Below are 26,468 nucleotides of genomic sequence, written 5' to 3' on the forward strand. Positions count from 1 at the left end.
CTCCAGACACCCTGAAATAGGCAACGATGGAGATTTCCTTTATATTTGGGACCAAGAGCCAGAATCTCAACGTGGGCCACTGTGAAGATGACAGCCCCTGCGTCCTGCTGTTTCTCTTTCTCTTCTCACTTCCTTGGGCAGCTAGATGTTTGGTTTCTGACAGTCTGCACATCATACCAGCATCTTCAAACTTTGAAAATTGTGTGATTTATTCCTTTTCTGTCCTGAAGCTGGAGTTTTCTTTTGACTTTGATTTTTGAAGTGTATGCAGATTTTAAAAAATGTTAACGTGTGGGAAAATGTGCATCTTAGAATTGAAGAAGCTGTGGCTACTGATAGATTGGGGCACAGAAACAAAAGGTGGCCAAGGAAGGAGAAAGGTACTAAACAGGAAGTTTGGTTCTTATCTCTGCTATCAAGCGGAAGAGTCAAACTCCAGGGATCCAGACCCTGCACCACCATGAAAACTTGAAAAGCTTGAGCTAGCATGTGGACACCCATACAGAAAACAGCCACATGTATTTTATTTGTGTTTTGATGATCAGATAGTGGGGGTTCACATCCACCGGTATCCTGGGTAGAATATTATTGTTAATCATTTTGGTACTGTTAAGTTTTGGTTTCTTCATTAATAAAATGATGGAACTGAATTAGAACTAGATCTTCAGGGTTCCTTGTGGTTCAGTTGGTCTAGGATTCTACAGTGGAATTTCAGGCACTACTTTTGGGAAGAGGTGTTTCTTTGGTGGCCTGTAAATAAAAACCATGTTTGGAACAATGCTGTTTATTATATGTGATAATTTCGTATATTCACATCATTTATATTAGTGGTTTAAAAATGTGTTAGTATACAGTATCTCATTTGGTCATATCAGTGAGGTGATGGAATAGATCAGGAAGGTAGCATGTGCATTTTGCTGATGAAATGAAACCATTGTGGTTAGCAATTAAGTCGTTCTTTCAACTTGCTGGTGTTGTTAACACTTGGAAGGCTAGCCACCAAGGATGAAATCCTGCTACTGAGCAAAAACCCGGCAGGATAGTTTTCTCATCTTCTCTATGTAGCAAATGTACATATTTTTCAACTTCTGACTTGAATGTCTTGTGAAGCTTTTTTTATATCTTCTACTTTGCTGGATCATTGTCCTCAGGACCTTGAATCTTACTGATGTTTGTTTACTGTCTTACCCATCCACCCTAGTGAGCTGCTTAGGTCCAGATACCTTGTCTTACTCGGTTCTACACTCCACAGCCCACATGGTACCTGTTATATAGAGATGTTCAATGGAAAATTGCAGAATTAGATGACAGTCAGATTAATGGGCTGGTATTAAAATGCAACACAATAGGTAATGATACTTGGGCTCTGGAGTAGGAAGAAGACATCATTGTATACCTCTTTTAGGTAGAAGTTTTGCCCTGTACGTGCATTTAAAAAACAAAACAAAACACCTACTTTAATAAAAAGGAGTTAGATAGTAGTCAAATCTATTAATAAAATAATTATGAATTTTTCAATGGGAAGGAAAGCTCATGAATTCATTGAGAATTTCAGAATTCCTGTTCTATTTTTTTCCCTACACAATATTTCTATACCATATACATTTAACATCAATCTTGTATGCAGTCAAGACTCTGATTTAGGGTGGTCATATAGAATTTTAAAATTCCCCCAAGAAATAATCCCTTAACTGGTTAAGCTTTGCATTATGTATGTTTATATTTGTCAAGTACTTTTCTTATTGAAAGACTTGTTAAAAGAAGCCCTTTGGTACTGACTTTCTCAAAGAAGCTATAAACCTTCTTCATGAAAATACAAATACACACAACATTCGGCCTGCAGTTTATGAGATTCAGGTCCCTCTGTAACCAGTCCGTGGATTCCTGGTTCAGAATCCCTCCTTAGGAGAGCCTACCCAGGGAACCTACCATCATGCCATAATATAATGACCCCTTTGAAAGGAAAAGTACAGAATGTATTTATCAGAATGTTACTGAAATTGTATAGACATGAAACTTGATATAAAACCTTTATGTTTTTGGCTCATTTATAACCATAAACCAAGTCTGTAAATCAAATACAAAGACAACTACAAAACCAACAAAATTCAAATTAATACAATTATTCAGTATGACAGATGATGTTTAGGTTTCACAGTAGAAAAAAATAGCCTTAGGTCTGATTCCATTTTAAGTCTGTTTCTGTATTTTAACTTCAGTGACACTAAAAGCTGTCAGTGCCCATTCTCGTCAGTTATGTTGTGCAAGGTGGTATCCGTGATTTCAAGGCTTTGTTTGTAAGTTTAAGATAATCAGAACTGATACCTAAGCAAAACACTCGCCAGCAAGCAAGCATGCTGCAAATACTAGTGTAATGAGATGCCTGCTGTCATGTTCACTTGAAGATGAGGTTAATATTATGACATTACTGAAATCTTTATTAAATGGTTCTCTAAACCAATTAATGCAGAAGTGAGAAAGGAAAAAATGTCACTGCATACTTACAACCACATTTACTGCTAATAAACTTTTGCAAATTACACTACAAAGATAGGACCCATGTAATACTTGTAGCATATATATGGTATTGGCTGTTAGCTGTTGGGTTTTGCATATACCATGCCTATATCCCCATATGCTCTGATGATTCAAGTTCCCTGTATTTTTTCACCCTTTCAGTTACAATCGCTATGCAACCTTTGCTTGTATAGTGGGCTCTGAGGCTATTTGGCCTGAAGGCGATCTTAACACAGTGAAGCAGCAGTGAAAGCCTACAGACAGTACTTGTTTAGATGGTGGTTACTCATGATCCAGAATGTTTATCATTTATTTTAGATTATCTTTTAAATGGAAATATTTTTTAAAACGTTTGTATTCAATTTTTAGACTCTCCTTCTCCTGACATGTTTGTGACCTCCTGTCTGGGAAACACTGCTTTAGCAAATATTTTTCTCATCATTATCTAGGAATCCAGGATTCAAAGATGGGAAAGCAAAACATAAAAAGAAAGAAAGAAAGAAACTTGGCCCTTCTTAATGTAATGAGAGACACTTTAACGGCAAACTATAAATAGATTGATTTGTGCTATCCTAAAGTTACGCTAAGAGGGCTAGGGGAACATAATTGAAAGGAGCTGCCCAGTTATCTTAAGGGTAGGGCAGAGGTTTAGAGCAAGCACATCATGGAAAAGATCTTGTTTGAATAGTGTCTTAAAGGATGAGAGGTGGGTTTAAACTAGGCAGAGATAGTTTGTGTAAAGACCAAGGTTATGAAAGTCATGATTAGTATAAGGGTGAGACGTGTGTGGCCCCAGATCGCATTGGGAATGTGAGCGGTAAGCTGGAACCCAAAAGTAAAAGTTGTAATTGTTAGACGAAGTGTGTCACTGTTCCTTCATGTACTCTAAGGGCGTGGTGAAGATCTTAGGGGTAGTCCTGGCAGTATTTTTTATGTATAACGATTACCACATTGTATTGTGATGTTCTCCTTCTCTAGCCTTTGGAGCTCTTCAAGGGCTATGACCATGCGTTATTAATCTTTTTATTCTAAGCTTTTGATAGAGTAACTGATTAAAAAACGCTAATGTTTAGAAAACATTACCAGTGAGTAATTGGAAAGTTTGATTGGATTTAAGGAAATAGATGTGCTTTGCAGTTTCATGAGATCATAGATAGTGTCATTCAATCATCGAATATTTTTTGAATGCTGCTATATACCAGACTTAGTGCTAAATGTGGATTTACAGAAATGAGTAATGTGGGCCTCTGCCCTCAAAGAGCTTAGAGTTTCATAGGGGAGAGAAAAACAAAAGGAGCAATTCTGATAAGCAGTGTGTGCTCTGGGGAGCAGTGAACCTCCTTGGAGGGCCTGCTGGAAGGTACGTTTGTGTGTGTATGGTAAGATGTTGGCAATAATTAGGAGATGACTTCCCTCCAGGAATCATTCTGTGAGTTGACCCTTAAGGATCAAGTAGATACAAGTGGGCATGGGAGATGGTGTTTCTCCAGTCATTTCTGTAGTCAGCTTGTCTGTCTGGTTGGAGCACATATGTATTGTTACTGCTACAGTTTCCTGCGCTTCCTGAGAAAGAGCCCTCATCCTCGATGGAACATAAGTGTCTTTCTCAGGGTTTGTACAAGACAAAAGTGGCTCAATACAAATCTGTGTCCGTTATTCCATTACCGTGAATCCGCCCCAAAGACGTTTCCAGCCTACAGTGGAAGGTAGCAGTATTTTCACACCTTGCTCCCCACTGGGAGAGTATTGAATGCATAGTTTGGGGCTAAGAAGAATGAGTATAACCATTAAAAATTTAAGTGTACTTTGTTTCAAATGGGAGGGCAAATGCTTGCCTTACCTGGATGAAATTACACAGAACAATTTTTCTATACTTGGAAGCATAAAAGTTGTAGGAAAAAACCTGTGTTCAAATTTCATATTTGGCTCCGATGTGTGTTTCTCAACAGGATTTGTAACTTCTAAGAGGAACAAAGAATGTTGTTTTTTGAACAGAAGGTATTACAATAAGATCGAATGTATTCTTATAGTGAATATGGGATAATATCAAATTGGTAACTTTGAGAATTTTTTCTAATAAAATCTTATTCTCTTTTACCAGCATTACAGTGTTTCTGCCACCTTTGCACAAAAGACAATTTTACTTGTGTCACAGATGGGCTGTGCTTTGTCTCTGTCACGGAGACCACAGACAAAATTATACATAATAGCATGTGTATAGCTGAAATCGACCTAATTCCTCGAGACCGGCCATTTGTATGTGCACCATCTTCAAAAACTGGGTCCGTTACTACAACATATTGCTGCAATCAGGACCACTGCAATAAAATAGAACTGCCAACGGTTGGTAAGTTGTTATATAAGACATTTTTTTTCTTGATAATATAAGAAAAGCTCTTAGACTATGATTTTAGAAGTGGAAGGGATCTTAGAAGTCATCTACCGCAGCTTGTTCACTTTAGAGCAGAAGGAACTTGTCCGTGGTTGTAGAATCTTAAGGGTAGCCAAGATCCTGACTGCCGGGTGTGTATTGTTTGAGAATGTGATTCCACGACAGACGTTCTCTGAGGTCTGTTGTGCTGAAAGGGTAGCCTCTTGAAAGTAAATTCTGACAAAGCCCACTGCAGCAGTGTGTCCTCAAGTGTCAGTACTTTGTCCTCAGAGCAAATGTCATCTCCGTTGTACAAAGTGCAGTCTTACAGCAGTCAGCAATGGGTGGCACTCGAGAGCATCACGGAACAGTCCAGGGGCCTTTCTTTTGTGAATTCCCCGGGCCTTGCGATCTTTATGTTTAACTTATTAAATATGGTTTCTAGATTAATTGACCGTAGTTCACGTTTGTTCTTTGTTTTTTTGTTTTTTTGAGATTTTATTGGGGAAGGGGAACAGGACTTTATTGGGGAACAGTGTGTACTTCCAGGCCTTTTTTCCAAGTCACGTTGTCCTTTCAGTCTTAGTTGTGGAGGGTGCAGCTCAGCTCCAGGTAATTGATAATTCCAGAATTTCCCATTTCCATTGTTTGGGCTTGAAATATCTATGAGTGGAAACTCACAAAACCTTGTGAAGGACTCATTTCATTTTTAAGGCTAAACATACATAAATCCTGTATTCCCAGGTCCTGATACGCAAACAGTAAAAAGAAAAAAAAAAAGACCAAATGAAAAGATTTAGTGGTTCAAAAGAAGTAAACTGAACTGGGTAAATCAAAGTAGATGCATCCTTTGAAACAGATTTAGCACATGATGGGGAAAAACTTTCAGACATTCCAAGGTCTATTTTCAGTTGTTCACTATGAAATGAGAACATTTCACAGTTGTTCAAGATCACTTTCAGATGAAAAGCTTAATTGATGAATTATATTTTTTAAAATGGAATACTGAAAGTGAACAGCAGACTGGATACTGTAATTTTATAATCAAGTGTGAGACAAGCTTAAGGCAAGACAAGCTTGTTACACTTCAGAGAAAAAGACAGTTGGTGAACAAATTAAGAGATAAAGAGGACAGATCTAGGTGATCCAATATACTTAGTATAAAAATTCCAGAAAAAGACATAAGAGCAGACAGAAGAGAGAATACTGTGCAAAATCAATGAAAAAATACTTATGCAAGTACATATGATGAAAAAGATACCAATTTCAAGAATAAAGAAAAACAATTGTATCTGCATTATAGTGAACACTGGTTCACTATAAAAGGGGGGAAAAGTTTAGATTTTTTGCTTTTTTTAAAATACCAAAGGCAAAGGAACATCTAAAATCCCTTAGGTAAGGCAACAGTTTTCATATATAAAGGCAATGCACATTTTAGATAATTAAGTATTCAGTGTATAAGGACACATGTACTCTTCCTGAAAGAAATGACTAGAATTAAGATGCTGTATAAGAAATCAATCCAAATAAAGATCTCAAGACTGGGGAAGGTGTGATATGGAAGAAATGGTGGTGAGCAGTGAACCAGCAAGGCTCAGGATGAATGCCAAAATAATTTTAATTAATGTGTTTCTGAAACTGTAAAACGTTAATTATTTAAAAGAGATTATAAGAAAATAAATGCTCTTGAATTAAAAGTCAAAATTGTTAAAATAGACTAGAAGGTATACACACATACACTCTATTTAAAAAAAATAAAGGACATATTTTGCCTGAACAAAATTGGTAGAGCTATGTAGTTAGTATATATATACGTACACACACACATACACTACAATGTGAGTTGTTTGGGGGAGGTAAGGCTGTATATAATTTTTCTTTTTACTTTTGCTCATCTGTATTTATACCATTCCCCCACCCAACACCACCACCCCCGGCTCCGCTCTGAGCGTATACTGACCTGGAATAAGAACACAAGCCAAAACTATAATACTTAAAAAAAAAATCTACTTAAGACTTTAATGAGAGTTGTTCCAGATTATTGTTTCTTTTATTAGTGGCCTGAGAGTGATAAATGGGGAGGTTCTAGAATGTTGGTGGTCAATGGCCTTGTTATTTAGATGATGGCTGAAGAATACAGGAAGAAAAAGTGGATGCTGACCCAGCTGGTGATCATAAAAGGAGAGCCAGTGGGAGAAGACTGAGTGATTTGCTTGTTCTGGGTTTGAGCCCTATGAGCTGCTGTCAGGAGGCTCCAGGACTAAGGGTGGTAGTGGCCAACTGCAGGAAATGTGGAGGATTAGCAAATTATGAATGCCACCTACAGTGTTTCTGTTGTTTATTTCACTGGAGGCCCTTTTTCAGGAAAGACTTCACCTGGCCTTGGTCCTGTTGAACTGGCAGCTGTCATCGCTGGACCAGTCTGCTTCGTCTGCATCTTACTCATGTTGATGGTCTACATCTGCCATAACCGCACTGTTATTCATCATCGAGTGCCAAATGAAGAAGATCCTTCATTAGATCGCCCTTTTATTTCCGAGGGTACTACGTTAAAAGATTTAATTTATGATATGACAACATCAGGTTCTGGATCAGGTAACGTAATTGTTTTTCCTTTTTCCTAAGAAATCTTTTTAAAATTAACTATATTATTTATTTTATTAGTTGGCTGAGCCACTTGGCTTAGTTTCTTAAAACTTGAGATAGTGTGAATGCCATTCCAGCTTTGAGCCTGATGGAGGTCGTTAAGCTTGGTCTGTATCTGATGGTGGCTAGATGGGTTAAAATTCTTATTTTTGAAATAAGATAGTACGACAGTTTCCTGTTTACTGTATTTTGCCATGTATAATTGCTCCCATGTATAATGCGCACCCACTTTTTTGGCCCAAACTTTCAGGGGAAAAAATCTTTTCATTTTAATTTTTTAATTCAAATTTTTATTTTACATGTAGGTACTTTTTTTGGTATTATAAAAGAATTTTAGCATTTATTTTTTAACACATTATCGTACAAGAAATGTTATGTAACAAATAATTACAAAACACAAGAACAGATACAAGGTATAAGAAATTTTATGTATTGATAACAAATTTACCATATTTACGCATTATAGAAGGCCCAAGAGCTCTTCGTGGTTGCAAGTTCGTCCTAAATTCAACAAAACTGATTATTGTATTCCAGGGTATTGTTTTGCATATGGATATCATTGTTGATTTCTAGAGTTACACTTTTAACTCATAAGCATAAATAAAAAAATTACAAGCATTTATATAGATACAGAATTAGCACTTTATGTATAATACGCATCCTTATTTTTCCATCACAAATTTGGGCAAAAAAGTGCACACTATATATGACGAAATACGGTATATAAATTTCAAAGCATTCTCACCTTCTTATGACTTTGTGAGATAGTAAGATTAAGGATAATTATTCTCATAGGTGAGGATTCATCAAAGATGTTCAAGTGATCTGCAGCTACCCATTCTCTTCAGGATTGTGGAAACAGGCATGACAGAAAATGTGTTTGGAATTATGAAAGTTATTTGCTTTTTTAACATATGAAATTGCTGTCTTTTGCCCAGGCCTACTTTTTTGTTAAAATAATGAATTTTTAGTCATTCTCTCACTTTAGAAAAAAAGTCTATCCACTTTGTTAGTTAATATAGCTTTTTGGGTCCATAGCCCTTGTGATTTTTGCTGTTCTCAGTTCTGTTTGTTGATTTTTGTGGGATCAGAAATTGACTAATTGCCAGAATTATCCCCTGAAGGTGGATTTTGTCATAGCAGTGCTTTATGTTTAAACCAACGGGATTTATTTTTTACTTCTTGCTTTAGAAGGATACTAAGGGAGGAAGACTCCTATCCTCTACAATGTTGTAATTTGACAACTAGAAATCAAGAAATCTAGTTTCCAGTGCAAGTTTTGTCATTGATTAGCTCTCTGATGTTTAAACCATGTATCCTATTTGGGCTTCTGTTTCCTCATGAGAAATATGGAACAGATACTGTTGGTAACAATACTTAATATGGTTTGTTAGGACTTTTAAATGAGATATACTGTCCAGCCTTTTGAAAAGTATAAATCAACTTCAAATAAGGACTAAATTCATGGGTAAAATGAAGATTTGAAATGAAGATTTGAAGATTTGATATTATATTAATTGTCAGGTCTTATAGTAAAATAAGACCGGGTCTTATATTAATTTTTGCTCCAAAAGACGCATTAGAGCTGATTGTCTAGTTAGGTCTTATTTTTGGGGAAACACGGTATAATGAAAATTTCACTAACTTCATAATCAAGTGACTAAAGGAATACTAAAGCAGAAATTGTGACTGGGGAAGAATATGACTGAAGCACAAAATCACATCTAATAGTACAGAAGTTCACATAATGACTTGCCTGTTTAAGGAAACAAATTGATTGATACATATATCTGTTTGTTCATTTAAGTATGAAGAAACTGATTTCATGGCTAGAAGTCTTCTGTAGAATTTAGTCATATATATTCAGTAAGAGAGTTCTGTCCATGATTACTAGGACACACGCAGGCATGCACTGGAGCCCAGGTCTCTTAAGGCACTCTTTAGGGACCCTAGAGACCATTGTGAAGAAGGAGGAAACAGGTTCCATTGAGATGGAGTGGCGTCAGTACTGAAGATGTGACAGTCTATGGGCAGGAGTGGAGAGGGGTTGTTTTAGGGCTCCCCTGGGGTTTCCCATTGATTATGAATTAGTCCAAAGAATTTTCAAAGACCATCTGGCTCATTCTAGAAGTTAACCTGGACCAAAAAACTATGATAACTAAGGACCAAAGAGTCACAGAAAATCCGGTGGTAACAGATCATTTGGAATTAATCCCTTGGACCTGTTCTCTTATTGCCAAACTTACACCTAGGGAAATCAAAGCAGCTCCTGCCACTTGGGACAGTGGTATGTATCATGCCTCAAGGAAACAAGCCTACCTAAGGATCAAAAGAAATGATGGCAGTTTCTGTCTGGATGGCAGTTGATTTCCGAATAAGAAGAATACGTTTATTTACAGTGTTTCCCCAAAAATAAGACCTAGCCAGACAATCAGCTCTAATGCGTCTTTTGGAGCAAAAATTAATGTAAGACCCGGTCTTATTTTACTATAATATATATTTTACTTATATAAGACCGGGTCTTATATTGATTTTTGCTCCAAAAGACACATTACTTTTTAAGGTATAGACATGAAGTAAAGAATGGAATTTTTTTTTTTCTTTTCCATTTTATTTATGTTTCTAGATCCATCAGGGATCATGGCTCTGTTGTCTGAAAGCTTCTCTCTTTTAATGCCTTACCCTGCAAAAACTTGTCTACATTGTTTGCTAGCTGTGGTTTTAGGCAGTTAGCTGATGTCTCATGCCTGAATTATTTCATCTTTAAAATGAATGTAATGAACCTTTCCCTGTGCATGTCATTGGATTGTTGGGAGGTTCAAATGAGACAAGATGTTTGTGTGAAAGCATGTGGTAAACTGTAAATGTGTGTTTAAATGAAGGGTGTTACTCTTATTGAAAAGATATTTGGAAGAAAAATATGACACAGTATCAATTTGCTGCATTGTACAAGAAAGCTTAGTTTAGGCCTCCTTTCCCTGCCATGTCATAGTTGTGTGAATGGCCTTCACGTTTATCCAGACAAGCTGTCACCTACTGAGATAGCAGAAAATACCATCTCTTTCCCTTCTATGCATTATAAAGTCTTAATGCCATCTCATGCATGGGACTCATGCCTGCGAGTAAGTGAGCTGTCTGTACATAATTCCCTTTTTAGTTCTTTCACTCATTGAGGACAAGGTAAAAACTAAACATTTCATGTTACGAATGCACATGTTTATTACTCAGTACCACGACCATAATTGAGGAAAGGCCTCATCTCTCTCTCAAAGACTGTGCTTTTAACTTGGGAACTGTGGGAGAGACATTGGCAGCTCTAACCTTTCAAGCTAACCTAATCCCTGTTGCAGTAGCTCGAATCACAGGCTGTGTGTGTGCCCATATTTAAACTGTCACTAGATCGTAAAGTGTGTGTGAGCATGCGCATGTGTGCCAGTTTTTGGAAGAGTGAGTCTCTTAGGCCAGTGTTCCTTATGTTTTGTTCATGCCTAAGATTTCTTGTAATGAACGTGTGCATGCTGTTCAGGTTGTATTTCTGTTATTCACTGTAGTGAAGCTGTTTCCCTGTTGAACTGTCTCAAGCAGTTCTAAAGGTACAAAAGAGTATAGCAGAAAATGTAGAGATGTATCTAAATTAGGCCTGTTTGTTTTTGTCTTTAGGAGAAAATTAATACTTTTTAAAAATGCTCAGGTATTTATGTGGGTTATAGCAACCAAATGTAGATAATATGATGAATCTAGATTGGGTTTTTAATTGTAGGTCTGCATCTAGAATCCAGTGGTGATGGGGAAGGCAGAAACTCCCCTTGTCCCATCAGCCTTTCTTGATCATACCATTTACACGAACCCGGAATGTTCTGGGCATTTTCAGACTTCCCATTTGCAGACCCCTTTCTTCTTTATTCCTTGCCTTTCTAATTTCCAGATTAGCCGCCTGAAATTAACTCTCAAGTACACTTGACATCTTTAAGTACATGGTGTGGCCCTTCCTGGTCAAAGCCTTTAAGAAAATTTAGTAAATTAGTGTCGACAGTAAACAGCATAATTAGGAGTTGATTTTTCATAATCCAGAAGAGCTCCTTGATTTAAATAAGGATTTTTCACAAATCTGTTGTTAACTACTAATCTCCTTATAAACATAAAAACAACTGTTTGTAATATGACTGCTAACTACTCTTCAGGAGGTGGGAGGATAGATGGAACAAGGGGAGGAAAGGAACCATTTGAGAAATTTAAAGATGAAAGGAGAAAAACTTCTGATCACTTTAAAGATTAACTTTTGGATTTATAAGCATTTGACATCAGGGAACCAAAGAGAGCAGGTGATTTCATCTACTATCATTGGGTTAGTTTAATCTAGCAAGTAACTCTCAGTATAGGTTATAAATGACACAGATTTATATGTAATGGATGGTATACATAAAACACTAGTATAGAATGTGACATATACAGTCATTAATTGTCATTGTCAGTATAATTGAAGATGGCAGTTCCTTAGTCCTTGGGGGATATGATTTTAAGTGAATTGGACTAGTCCCAAATATAGTGTTACTTAAATGTTGTAGGTAGTTAATGAATCCTTTTCTGTAAATGAAACAAATGTGGCAATATTTTAAAATACGTATGTTAGAGTAAAGTTTAATTGGTGAAAAAACGCCAGTGTCCTCTTTTTTTATATATAACATTTTTTTTATTAGTTTCAGGTGCACAAAACAATGTAATAGTTAGACATTTATCACTTATATCCCTCACACAGTGACAACCCCCTCCACCATCCACTACCCCTCTGACATCGCACACAGCCATCACATTTCCACTGTCTCTGTTCCTAATGCTGTGCTCCACTTCTTGTAACTGTGTGTGTGTGTGTGTGTGTGTGTATAATTGTAGTTGACATTCATTATTGTTCAGGTGTACAGTGCAGTGATCAGCCATCTACATCTTCCCTGAGGTGGTCTCCCTAATGGGACAAGTGTCCATCGGATACCCTACAGAAATCTTTGCAACATTGTTGCTTACATTCCCCCAATTGACTTTCGCATCCCCCTGGCAATCTTGTGGTTACCGAGTGTGCTTTCTATTTCTAATCCCTTTACCCCTTACCTGCCCCACCCCATCTCCAATGTCCTCTTAAGGTAAGTTACTTGACACTGCTTTAAGATACTTGTGTTGCCTAGTAGCCAGTTCCTAGCAATAAATTGCCTGTCTTGAAGTAGTTTCTGTGGTAATTTTCACTGATTTATTAAAAAATAGGTCAGCATTTACTTCTATATGTCTTGTATTCACATACTTTTCTCCTTCCACCCATAAAACCATTACCAGATTCATCTTTCTAAAATAAGATTTTTAAATTATTTCTCCCCGTTCGTGGCCCCTTTTCAGAAATCTTTAGCAGTTCCTCTTTTACCCACAGCTGTCATTGGTCGTGTTGAGCCTGGTATTCAATACTCTTCATATTCTGGTGACAGCTTAACCTTGGCTTCCACTGTTTTACCACATGCATTCCCTTTCTGTTTATGTGAACTGGTTCCCGAAACACGTGCCATTCATTTCCTTCTACCTTTGCTTGCATATTCCACCTTCCCCTTAACTCCTCTCCTCCTTGGGTCCTATCCCTCTGTACAAGACAGTCTGATTCAGCTTACATTACAAAGCCTAGCTTGACCCTCTAGGCAAGAGTTTCTGTATTCTTTTATTGTATTTATTAGTTTCCTTTTACCATGAATTATTGTTTTTGCAAATGTGGTCTTTATCTCCTCATTGAGATTGTAAGTTCCTTAAAAGTAGAGCTTAAAGAGTTACACTTTCGGGATCACTCTTTAATGTGCCTATGGTGATGTTAGAAACCCATACTGTTCTTGATTGATTGTGCTCTTTTTATCTTTAGGTTTACCATTGCTTGTTCAGAGAACAATTGCGAGAACTATTGTGTTACAAGAAAGTATTGGGAAAGGTCGATTTGGAGAAGTTTGGCGAGGAAAGTGGAGAGGAGAAGAAGTTGCTGTTAAAATATTCTCCTCCAGAGAAGAACGTTCATGGTTCCGTGAGGCAGAGATTTATCAAACCGTAATGTTACGTCATGAAAACATTTTGGGATTTATAGCAGCAGACAATAAAGGTCAGTAACATTGGCTTCTCCTTTGCGTGTAACAGAGTCTATTTAAGCCTTTTTACAGATACAGCTACTAAACATCGTGAAATTTGATGAGAAAAATAGATGTTTGTCAAATAGATTAGACCCATTAGGTCAAATAGAATATATTAGAAAAGCCTTTGGAACAAGGAACTTCTGAAAGATTTTCTTGACTCTTGACAACATGTTCCTAAATCTCTAATTGTTTTATAAAATGTAAAGAGCTATTAAAAAAAAAAAGCCATGTGCTTTGTTTTGCTTCTGGGCAATTAGTTATTGAGTACAGTCATAATGCAGAAAAAACTGTAAACTGCTTAAAATTTTGAGGTGTAGGATAGGGCCCAGATACCTGTTTCCTTTTCATCTCTTCCTGGCTGTTAGGGCATTGTGATATATACTAGTGGCCTTATTTATAGGGTGAGTAAAAATAACTTCTCCATGTGTTCTGTGTTTTAAGTTGCTGGGCGCTGAGCCGATTAATCTTTTAAGTAAACTCACTTAAATAGAGACCTGGTTTCTGTAAAATCACCTTCCCTTTGGTGACCACGGGGACATTTTCTTGCTTGTTGGTCAGGTGCTTGCTTGAGGCCCACCCAGCAGGTGCTTAAGGCCTGGGTCAGATCACATGCTGAGGAAACAAGGAAGTCGTGTCAGTCGAGAGTCAAAATGTGTGGTGACTGCAGGCAGTTACTTCACACTGTACTTCATCTACTTTTTTGGCTTCAGTTACTGCCTTTGAGCCTACAGTTCCTGCTTTTGTAGCTTCTGTCATCCCCACCCTGGATCAAATATATTTCCCATCCTTCCTATTGGAAACAAAAATGCTGTCGTTACCTTTTTTAGCTTGTCCGGACCCACAGTCGTCTTTGCCCTTCTCTGCCCTCCACAGTTTCTTCAACAATGTCTATTGCTTCAGCAGCGTCTAATCTCAGTTGGTGATTATGGGAGATTTTGTGATTTTTCTTTTTGCTTCTCTGTATTTTAAAATTTATTTACAACAAGTGTTTATTGCTTATTTTTCTAACTTACTTAGAGAAAATTTCTAATATATGGAAAAGCAAAGAATAATATAGTGAACCTCCATGACCCACCTTCAACAATGGTTAGCTCACTGCCAATCAAGTTTGATCTCTGATTTCACCTATACTGTCCCTAACTAAATTATTTGAAACCAATCTCAGGTAACATATCTTTCGTCCACAAACATTATTCAGTTTGTGTTTTTAGATTATGAAGAATCTTTTTTATGAAACATAACCACACTACCATTGTCATTTTTTAAAATGTCATCAAATATCTAGTCAGTTTCAAATTTCTGCAATTGTCTCCTATTTTATTTTATTTATTATTATTTTTTTTAACAATTACTCACTTTAAGATCCAAAGTCTACACATTGCATTTGGCTGATATTTATCTTAAGTCCCTTAAGAGTTATAGGCTCCTCCACCTTTTTGGGTTCGTTTGTTTGCTTCTTGCAATTTATTTGTTGAAGAAACTGGATTGTTTGTCGTGTAGGACTTATCACATTCTGCATTTTGCTAATTGAATTCCCATAGTACCTCTGAACTTGCTCCTTGTATTATTTGAAAACTGGTAGAATTAGAGACTGAATCTGATTAAGTTTTATTGGTTTCCCGAAAGTACTGTATACTTCCTATATATTGTATATTTTCTATTGTATCACATTCGGAGGCATATAATTGATTACCTCTTTTTTGTGACTTAGGGTCAGTGATGGATGTGGTTGATGTAGGCAGTGATTATCAGTGGTACTACCAGTTCAATATCACTTAATTTAGAAACAAAACAAAAGCAGTGATTATAGTGAGACCAAGTCCTTAGTTTTCATTTTCTTCTATCTTTGACACTATTTAGTTTCTCCCCCAGTTCTTTAAACCACCTTTGTTATGTTCTGTGATTCTAGACTTTATTCCTAATACTTACCTTTGTTTTTTGAAATTCTTCTTACTGATTTCTATGAACAGTCCAATTCTACAAATAGTAATTGCTCCCTTAAAGAACTTACCCACATTCATGGATTCATACTGTACTGTTGTGGTGACTTTCAAATCTGCATTTTGAGGCCCAAACCTCCCCCAGGCTCAGCATGTTTTAGTTATGTTGTTCCAAGTCGAAGCACATTGCCACAAAACGCTCCCGCTGTTGTGCCCTGAGCTTTCCCTTGGCATTTGCCTAAGCAGCAGCCAAGCTGGTGCTGTCATCTGCTGGTCACCATGGGAACTAGCTGACCCTGCTAGTTCCTACCTGCTCCTTTCTTCTCTGTCAGGGATTAATGGATTTTGCCCAAAACCTTGCCCCTCCACCCCAATTCCCTTTTCCTTTATCTTCATCCTCCTGATTTATTTAGTTAATTCCACCCAGACAACCCTTTATATGTGCACAGCCTCTTATATAGCCTTCTTCCTTCTGCCTTTCTTCCATCTGCCTGTGTTCCTATTTATTTCTTGTATTTGTGAGCCTTTCAGAATTCTGTCATCGTTAACAAGCATGCAGATAAAGCTAGTGATGCATCTGTATCAAGGAAAAGAAAAGGTACAAGTGTGAACAGAATCAGTTTATAAAGTTTATGAAGAGCAAGTTTATAAAGTAGTATCATGAATCTGTAAATCCTTTTGAAAGTACCCAGAAATCCCATCCAGAATCTTCTGAAAACATCTTCTTTAATTTCTTCTAATCAAAGTTGGCTTTCCTTCAAATAACAACCTTCAAAATAAAGAAGTTGTTTTATGTCAATCTGGGTTTTTTCTTTTTACAACTGATAAGGAAGGAAATGGTACATTTTAAGTTCTAATATGGCATGCATTGTATTAAATGCTTTTTTAAAAATCTGTTATTCTATTTTTAAAGTCTTACTGGTCTTGCAAAGTAAGGTATTCTTGTTGTATAAAAGCAGCAGCAGAGGCTCACTGGTTAAGGAGTTTGTCTGAGATCATTCATTGGTCAGTCGTAGCCAGGCCCTGGATTCCGAGCCGGGTCAGAATGGCTCCAGGTGTGTATCTTGTGCTGAATTGTGCTGCTTCCTTCTATTGTAATGCTTTTTTTTCTCCATGATTTCATGAAATGTGTGGTTTTCCATATATTTCCAGCTACTTCTAGGTTATATTGGCTGTTGTGGACCAGCCTAGCCAGAACCTTTATCTTGATTCTCATGGGAAAACACATTTCAAATTCATGTTATCAGCTTACAAATGAACTTGTGGAACACATATTCCTAGTTGGTGAGGTTCAAAATCATCTTGTGTAAAACTCCTGATATTGTGTTCTCCTCCTGATATTTCAGTTCCTATCTCAGCTTCCCCATGATTCAGTGGTACCACACTATTTTTATGTTTTTCTAAGCTGGAAACCTTGGAATCGTAATCATCTTGTCTGGCTTCTTTGTCAACTACACATAGAGTCTGTCAGTAAAGCTTGCATTTCTTAACTTATGCTCACTTTGAGTTTTGTCCATACTACTCCTATCCTACTCCATGCCCACTGTGCCACACTAGGCTCCAGACACTTCTCGTCTTTCCGCCTCCCTCCTTCGTTGTTTCCCTCCCTCTTTCCAGAAACAGTCATTGAGCACCTAATCTGAATCGGGCATTTTTCTAGGCACTAAAGAGTTCCTAGCTCTGCTACAATCTGTGTAGATTCAAGATTACTATCTTTGAACTATGATTCCTTGTCTCTTAAATGGGATTTGTTATCCTACCTTTATCTCAAGAATCGGGGGCTTACTATGAGGATCTAAAGGATATGTGTGTAAAAGTAGAAGGCATACTGAAAAAAACAAGAAAATGTGAAGGAAATAGTACAAACTTAAGGTACCATCATATTGCAGGTGTGGGATTCAGGATTGAGAGTAAAACGTGATAACTTTTGAACAAATGAATTATAAATGTTCTATAGCCCATCTGAAACATTGTTATTGTACTTTGCAGACAATGGTACATGGACTCAGCTCTGGTTGGTGTCAGATTATCATGAGCATGGATCCCTTTTTGATTATTTGAACAGATACACAGTTACTGTGGAAGGAATGATAAAACTTGCTCTGTCCACAGCAAGTGGACTTGCTCATCTTCACATGGAGATTGTTGGAACCCAAGGTAACTTGAAGCAACCCAGTTATTTAAGCTTTAAATTCCCATAAATCTAATATATATTCAGAAAAGTTTTGCCAGAAGTCAGCTTAATTATTCTGTTGAAAAATCTCAGATGGAGTTAGAAATCTGGGAATTCATTTAGATTGTCTAGTCATTGTATCAACACTGATATTTTTGTGAGTTCTTAAAAGTAGCGTTCAGTCTTATGATTTTTGAATCTTGATTTTAGAATTCAAGTCTAGGAGAGTGTATTTTTATGTGTACAAATGAAATGTGAAACTGTTTTGTGAGCATCAGCATGCTATGTAAATGTTATATGGCCGTCTAATAAAATTATATTTGACTTTGAGATAAAGAGACTTCATGAAACCCTGTTACAGTTAGAAAATTAAATACTAAATTTTAATTACTATATATATATATATATATATATATATATGCTATGATTTTTGTGCTGTGTAAGATACCAGATGCCACTATATCTCTATGCTCTAGCAATTATTATCCACTTGCTACCTGATTCACTTGAGGTTATTATTAAGTAATGGCCCAGGTACTGCAGCTGATGTGGGCTGAAATGTTGTGATCCTGGGATAGGAGAAGAGACTTTGGAACCTAAAGGTAAGAATTGTGATGGTATTGCCTTTTAAGCAGTCATGTTTAATTTTTTCCCCCCTTAGGAAAACCAGCCATTGCTCATAGAGATTTGAAATCAAAGAATATCTTGGTAAAGAAAAATGGAACTTGCTGCATTGCAGACTTGGGACTGGCAGTAAGACATGATTCAGCCACAGATACAATTGATATTGCTCCAAACCACAGAGTGGGAACAAAAAGGTACACTTGTGAACAAATAGTATTTCATATGTTCTGAAAGCAATTTCTTTTCCTTTTCCTTCTTATGTGTATGTACGTATCTTTTCTGAAACTCAAACTTACACTGTATTAGATTGCCCACAGGTAGAAGATCTCATGATCTTGCCTGCTCTGAAGCCAAGATTGCCTGACTTAAAAAGATATCTGCTGATGAAAAATGGCTCTTTCAGAAAATGTTATCATTAGTTATGTTAATTATAATAGCAATAGTAGCTAATGTTTATAGGATACCTACTATGTGCCAATCATTTTAATGGGTTTTTTATATAACCTCATTTAATGCCCTCTTCAAATGCTGTACTATAGCTCGCCCAACTGTTTTCATGCTTTCAGTCCCTAAAAATATGCCTTTCTCTCATCCTTAGAACTTTTGCATGTGCTGTATCCTAGAGCATACTTGCCCCTACTGTTTCCCTAACTTGTATTCACCCTTTCTTATAGGAAGCCTTTTCCGGACTGTTAGGTGTTCTTGCCAAGAGTTCTCATAAACACACTGAACTTGAACATTGAGGCACTTGCCACGTTACATTGTAACTGTCCACTTATTTGTATGTAAATTCTGTTGGATTGCGGTCTGCTTGAAAGCAGCCTGTATTCCCAGCATTCATTACAGTGCCTAAAACATAGTAGGTCCTCAGTAAATATTGGTTGAATCCACAAGGCTTCTAAAGAATTTAACTAGGTAGATGTCATTACCCTCATTTCACAGATGAGGAAACTACTTCATGGTGGTTAAGTAATGTGGCCAACCTCATATGGATGGTAAGATGAAGAGATGAGATTTGAATCTGTGAGCAGAGCCCTTGCCCTATGTGTCACAGCATGTTGCCACAACATGTCTTTAAATCGCCTGAGCCGTGGATAGAGCCCGGCGTTATTGTAAGTTGTCTTTATGTTTTCTGGATTCTGCAGGGACTTTCAGAACTCTCAACTCTAGGTTCCAGGACAGTGGTTGCTGCAGGTCTTCGTGTATCCTGATCTGTAACCTTAGTAGGGTTTTTGAAACTTCAGAACCCTACAATGGGGTATCAGTAGGAGGACTGGCGTTCATTTTTAATCTTTTCTTCTCTGGAGTATGTCCCCACCCTTCCTTTCATTCCTATTTTAGTGAGAAGAATTATTGATTAAAATATTAATACATGGTCCCTGCAAAGTACATGACTAAGTGGCTGGTGTATGTTAGGACATTTGTAACAGTTATAGTTCTTAACTTGAGTGTCTTTCGTTGGAAACTAAGATCATAAGGTAAATAGATAGCAGGAAATTGGTGTTTCACCTTTTCATAGGATTTAGTTGATCATTAGTTTGCAAACCAGTATGGATATATAGTTTTCTTGAGTCTACTATCATCTCAGTTACGTAATATTGTATGTATATGACTAGAGAGAGTCTGAAAGGATGTTCATCAAAATATTTAACACTGTGGTAGTAATGGAATGATTTTTCATTTTGTACTTTGGGAAAATTTCTATAAGAAGTGTAAGTCATTTTAGAAAACAGCAGAACCATGCTGAAATGGGGGGAAGTTTTAAAGTTAATACTGATTTTTTTTTTAATTTCTCAGGAGTAAAAGAAAATTTATGAATCAGTTCAAAAGTAATATGGTCACCGTTCCATAAAATAAAATGCTGACTTCTTTTTTAGGTACATGGCCCCTGAAGTTCTAGATGATTCCATAAATATGAAACACTTTGAATCCTTCAAACGTGCCGACATCTATGCAATGGGATTAGTGTTCTGGGAAATAGCTCGACGATGTTCCATTGGTGGTAATTTGCTCCCCTTTCCCCAACAGTTTGTCATGAATAGAGGTTAAGAATTGCCTTTTTTTTAATTGAAGGAAATTAAACACACCAACAGTGTGAAATGAGTTTACCACATGATCACTGAGAGTGTTAAAGAGGAAAAAGCAGATGAAACCTGTAGTGAGGGGAGAAGGACATGTTGTGCTTTACCCCAGTGCGCGGCTTTAGCCTAGTGTAGTCTTTTTTTGTTTCTGCTAGCATTTTAGGAAGCATCAGAAAGCAACCCCTTATTATCTTGGATTATAGTTATTTAGAGTGGACGACTGCTTCAGAGGCCACCTCGGAAGCTGTTTCTAGCATGTACCTGGGTCAAACTGACCTCCCTTTCCCCGCCCCGAGATTGTGGTTATTTTCTCCAACTTGATAGCTGGAAAACAGATATAAAGACTACAGTATAATTAAACTGCCCTTACTTTACTTTTTAAAGTAAGTTTGTTTTAACTTTTTTTTTTTTATTGTGCATTTTTGATGTGTATTTGAGAAAGTTATCTTTGGGGGCCCACACTTGGCTAAGACTAGGGCCTCAGATTTTTGAGGCAGTGAGTGAGGGGCAGAGTATTTCTCTGCATTGTAGCAAAGAGGACAGGTGATTGACAGATGTAAGTACAGAAAGGGACTTGCGCCTCAGGCTTGTCTTGTAGGAGTCACATCTCAGTGATAGAAGGGATATCCCGGTACTCAGCGAGAGGCTGTGCACTCACAGAATAAAAGCTCGTTTCTTGCACGTTAGGGCTGTAGGGGAAAATGTCATTCTGGTCATCACAGCTCATAGTTCACCATCATGAAAATAGCCTTTACTGATCCCATGGGGATACTTAGTTTCAAGGTGTGGGCCCAGTATGGACTCAAGGAAGTGGGTTGTGGATGTGGGTATGAATGAGAGAGCAAGCTGTGAGCCCTGTTCCACTCACTACTTTAGTAATGGGACCCTGGAATAGGACGCTTAGCTGTTTCTTTTCAAGGAATGGTCTGACATTATCTGAGTAAATTTATATTTTTTTTTAACCAATATAGGAATTCATGAGGATTACCAGCTGCCTTATTATGATCTTGTACCTTCTGATCCATCAGTTGAAGAAATGAGAAAAGTTGTTTGTGAACAGAAGTTAAGGCCAAATATTCCAAACAGATGGCAGAGCTGTGAAGTGAGTATTTCTTTTGGATACTACTCAAGTTTTTAAACTGCTTCTGCTTAGTAAGTGGAAAGTTGCTACTTTTCTTTAAGGAAAACAGACACAAGAATTCTTTTCTTTTTTTCATGGCAACTAAACCAGTGAATAAAAACAGAATAATTTGGTTTTCATGTTCACTTTTCAGCACATTGAAAAGGCCATAGAGCATTTGCAATGGCCGTCAAGGTATCAGAACAGTGTTCAGATCTACCAGTAACCAGAGCACCTAAATTTTAAGTGAATGCTTCCCTTTGGTCGGGGCAGCCCAGGACAGTGGCATGAGTGCAGATGGGAGCTGGGAGGCCTGTATACTAGACCAGCCCGGTTACTGTTTAAGTGACGGCGGGCAGGTCACTTCAGATCTCTGGATCAGTTCTCTGGATCTTAACATGCCTTGTATTGTAAAATGAGGGACTTGGGTAAGATTATGAAGATGGTTCAGGTGATTTTATATCTTATTCATCTAATTGCCCGTATGATCATTCACCAGGAATTTGGGGGCAGTGTTTTCCTGCAGTGTCTGAGCTGCTCAACCTTCACGCTTACAAAACGTTTTAGACGTGTATTTGTAGTTGTAAATTTAAAGAATTCATTAGACAAATTTTATTTATTTAATCTACTACCTTTAATTGCTAGCTGTTAGTAATTATAGTGTTGGTGAGGCAGAGCATTTCCCTCCAGATTCGAAGTTTTGTACCTTAAGGCAGTGAGTGAGGTCATTTAAGTAGTTGATTTTACATCTTAAAATAATGGAGGATTCAGTAAAACCTTTGACATCAGGAGAGCTCCTTAGCTACCTCCAACAAAAGTCACGTACTGGCACAGATAAAATACATCTCATGTCCTCAAGGAACTGGCATGTGTAACAATGAAATTAGGCTATATTTTGTCTTTTAAAAATTTGATCTTGATACTGCAAAGTACAAACCTGAAGCAGTCATACAATCATTCAATAATTAGAGCAGATTATTCTTGAACAGATGGTTTTTAAGCATGAAGAAAAGTTAGCAATTAACATTAAGAGCACCCATGCAACTTGCAGTTACTATTACATCATGCTGAATTAATGCCATCACTGTCGTGTTTGTTTTTTTCCATTTAGTTAGTTTTCTGGTTACTTATCACTAATTCAATATTTTACTTTTCTAGGGTTTTATAAATCTCCCCTCAATAGTTGAAACACATCAAGAATATGAAACTGATAGAAGTGTCTTCCAGAACCTTCTGAACTGGTTAGGCCAACTACACAGCTTTCCTGTTAGGATATCCCTTACCTTTCACCCCCAGATTCCCTCAGCCTCTTCTGAGGTGAATCCTCCTTCCTGGATCTCTTGTCTGCCTGTTGCTTGGTTTGCTCATTTCTCCCCTTTTTCAGGTCTCTGCTCAGATGTTACCTTGTCAGTGAGATGTTATTTCTCCATCTATTTAAAATAGCATCCTACGACTTCACTAGCATATTTTATCTCCTTCCCTAAATGATGTTTCTCCTTAGCACTTACTCACTGACAGTCCACATTCTTACTTATTAATTGCGTACTTTAGCCCTCAAGAATGTAAGCTTCATGAGGACAAGGATTTTGTCTGTTCACTGCTGTATCCCTAGAACCTAGAACGGTATCTGGTAGATGGTAGGCACTCGGTAAATATTTGTCGAATGAATCTATGTATGTGCTGGGTACTTGATCCTTTTTATTTGCAAACAAATGTTCACTTCTAGGAAATGTTCCTGAAGTAATTCTTTGATTTCATTTTTCTCTATTCTCTTTCTTCAACTCTGATTATGAATGTTAGAACACCTTCTAATTTTCTTATTTTCTTCTTCCTGTTATCCATCTCTGTCTTTTTTCTCCAATTTCTGTGGATTTTATTAGCTTGTATCTTTTTTTCATCAGGTTTATCTTCTAGTTCTTCTGTAAAGTTTTTCCAAAATCAAATAAGAAACAAAAACTTATCAATGATAAATCCAATATCAGTATTTTCTTTTATCTCTTTGAGGATATTAGTGATAGATTGTTGATATTTTTTTCTCTCTTTGCAGCTTGTGTTTTCTCCAAGTTGCTTTTTTCTGTTTGTGTCAGCTTCTGCGTTTCATATTACCTTCCCCAAATGTGTGATCAAACTCATACTGTCTTCTTATTTGAAAACAGGGCACTGACAGCTTATAGAAGCTTCGTGCTTGTGAATGGAGCTTTAGGACTGTGATCTTTAGGATGATCTAACTGGGTTGCTGCCCTGAGGAACCACTGATGTCAGTCCCTTCACGTGTTTCCTCCTGGGCTGCTCACATTCCCCGAGAAGACTCTGCCAGTCTCTTGCCTGGAGGACTGTGTACAAGTTGGTGCCTGTGTTTTGAGGAGAAAACCTGTGGGCTTGGCATTTAGTGTGTTGTCAGTGCAGCACTTTGTGCTCACGTTCTCCAAGTCAGAAGTTTCTGTTTTACCGTCTCAGATACAGACCTCTAGTCTTAGTGTCTGGGGTTCCAACTCTTTTGTCTGATCCTTCTATTTTTGGCCTGAGCTTCACTGCAGAGGTACTTGGTATAGTTAACCCCTGAGTTTAGGGGGTTTCAGTACAACTCAGCCTCCTCCTTGCCTTGCACACCTCTGGTTTAGGCTTCTGCTTTATTGGGTTAGCTGAGTAAGCCACCCCATGTCTATCTGCTTTCCAGCTGCTGGCACCAGGACCCTACTGATTGGAATTTAGGTCATTTCTATTCATTTGCTATTAGGAATAATGCACAAGCAAAAAAACCTTGTGCATATGTCACTTAGAAAGAAAACTTGCAGGTAAAGATTCTTATCCAGATCAATGGGAAGTGGTGCGTGCATTACTTATTTTTCTTGTATTTTCTTATAGGCCTTGAGAGTAATGGCTAAAATTATGAGAGAGTGTTGGTATGCCAATGGAGCAGCGAGGCTTACAGCTTTGCGGATCAAGAAAACATTGTCACAACTCAGTCAACAGGAAGGCATCAAAATGTAATTCTGCGGCTTTGCCTGAACTCCACATTTTCTTCAGATCTGCTCCTGGGTTTTAATTTGGGAGGTCAGTTGTTCTACCTCAACTGAGAGGGAACAGAAGGATATTTCTTCCTTTTGCAACTGTAATAAGGTCAATGAAAAACTTCCCAGGATTTCTTTGGACCCAGGAAACAGCCACGTGGGTCCTTTCTGTGCACTATGGACGCTTCTTTCCCAGGTCGGTTACAAAATGTTGTGTAGTCTACCTTTATTTTTTATTAATACGAAACTTTTTCTTTTAAAGATGATTGCTGGTCTTAACTTTAGGTAACTGCTGTGCTGAAGATCATCTTTAAGGGTAAAGGAGCTGGATGCTGAATTAATACGGAACATTTCTTATTTTTAAAGAAAGTGATTTACTCCTGGTTAGTACATTCTCAGAGGATTCTGAACCACTAAAGAGTTTTCTTGATTCAGACTTTGAATGTACTGTTCTATAATTTTCAGGATCTTAAAACTAACACTTATAAAACTCTTATCTTGAGTCTAAAAATGACCTCATACGGTAGTGAGGAACATAATTTATGCAATTGTATTTTGTATACTATTATTGTTCTTTCCCATATTTAGAACATTACATGCCTTCAAAATGGGATTGTACTATACCAGTAAGTGCCACTCCTGTGTCTTTCTAATGGAAATGAGTAGAATTGCTTAAAGTCTGTGTGTGTGAAAACTTGTAGTGTTTCAATTCAAAGAGTTTTATTTATCTGGGTAACCCAGACCTTTTCTGTTTCGTTTTTTGGAAGAGTTTTGTGGTATGTCATTTGGTATTCCATTTTCAAAATGCCTTTCTCCTACCAGAATGTGCTTAAACCACTAAAGCAATGAAGTGGCATTAATTGGTCAGTTGTTATCATGGTCTTGTTTGAATAGTCTCACATCAAGCTTTTACATTTTAGTTGTGTTGTCTGAGTCTACTTTCAAAAAACATCAAGTGGCACTCTAGATGCTTACAGTACTTTAATAATTTAAAATTTGTAGCATACCGACTAATTTTTCTTAAAAGGGAAAATTAGTCTAGCTGCTTGTGAAAAGTTGTGTGGCGTTCTGTAAGCCATTTTGTTTATCTGATCAAAGACAGTGTTATTTTTTTAAGAAATGAATTACATTTAAAGTTAGCTTATGGTTGATGTTAAATAATAGGCTTTTTTCTAGGAAGTTAAGGGTAGGTAATAATTTGAGTAGGTAACAGGTAGTGCGAGTCATATTTGTTGTGTAGGAGTCATTGGTGGATTTTCTGTCTTTGTAACTAAAGTTAGAGTTAGTGTGGTTTTGCGGTCTCACTACACTTTGAGGAAGGCAGCTTTTAATTCAGTCTTTCCGTCTGTGCAGATGTTTTAACTGCTTCATTTACATGGTTATGTAATGAATTCACTGCACTCTTGATATTTGGAAGAGTGGTAGCTACAGCATATTCTGAGTATAGGTTCTCCATTTGCAGATGTTTTGGGTCAAATTAAATGTTTAAAGCAAACTTGTCGTGGTCTTCTCACATCAACTTGAAGCTGGCGTATAATAACTGGATGTTACTTCCAGTGCTAAAAGTCTTTGCAGGACTTTTACAATTTTCAAAGTTCTATTTATCACTGTGATCTTATTCTGAGGGGGAGGGAAACTATCCTAGCTGTGAGGCAAGACGCTGCCTTTATAGTGCTGTTGATTTCCCAATGAAAAGGTCAGAACAACTTTCACAGTATTTTGGTCAGTAAGAGGTAGTGGCCATGTACGCTGACTGAGCTGCATTCGAGTAGTGTCTTATCTCGTATACATAGAATAAACTTGAAAGACTATTTGGTCTTTAAGCCAAAGTAATTT

General features: G+C 37.3%; 1 protein-coding gene across 2 annotated transcripts in view; it reads left to right on the forward strand.

The window, feature by feature from the left end:
• The window catches only part of TGFBR1 (transforming growth factor beta receptor 1), a 47,686-nt gene extending 21,519 nt beyond the window's left edge, over positions 1 to 26,167 (forward strand). Inside the window, exons 2-9 of one of the 2 annotated variants that reach the window (XM_033123961.1) lie at positions 4,619 to 4,864; positions 7,241 to 7,483; positions 13,422 to 13,652; positions 17,613 to 17,780; positions 18,458 to 18,614; positions 20,298 to 20,422; positions 21,473 to 21,603; positions 24,487 to 26,167. In XM_033123961.1, coding sequence (XP_032979852.1) covers positions 4,619 to 4,864; positions 7,241 to 7,483; positions 13,422 to 13,652; positions 17,613 to 17,780; positions 18,458 to 18,614; positions 20,298 to 20,422; positions 21,473 to 21,603; positions 24,487 to 24,612 — 1,427 coding nt within the window. In that variant the 3' untranslated portion in view covers positions 24,613 to 26,167. The remainder of the gene's footprint in view (positions 1 to 4,618; positions 4,865 to 7,240; positions 7,484 to 13,421; positions 13,653 to 17,612; positions 17,781 to 18,457; positions 18,615 to 20,297; positions 20,423 to 21,472; positions 21,604 to 24,486) is intronic. The other variant, XM_033123963.1, reaches the window with a different exon arrangement.
• Positions 26,168 to 26,468: the final 301 nt, after the last annotated feature.

Source organism: Rhinolophus ferrumequinum, chromosome 12 (genome assembly GCF_004115265.2).
Source record: "Rhinolophus ferrumequinum isolate MPI-CBG mRhiFer1 chromosome 12, mRhiFer1_v1.p, whole genome shotgun sequence".
In the NCBI taxonomy this organism is placed as follows: domain Eukaryota; kingdom Metazoa; phylum Chordata; class Mammalia; order Chiroptera; family Rhinolophidae; genus Rhinolophus; species Rhinolophus ferrumequinum.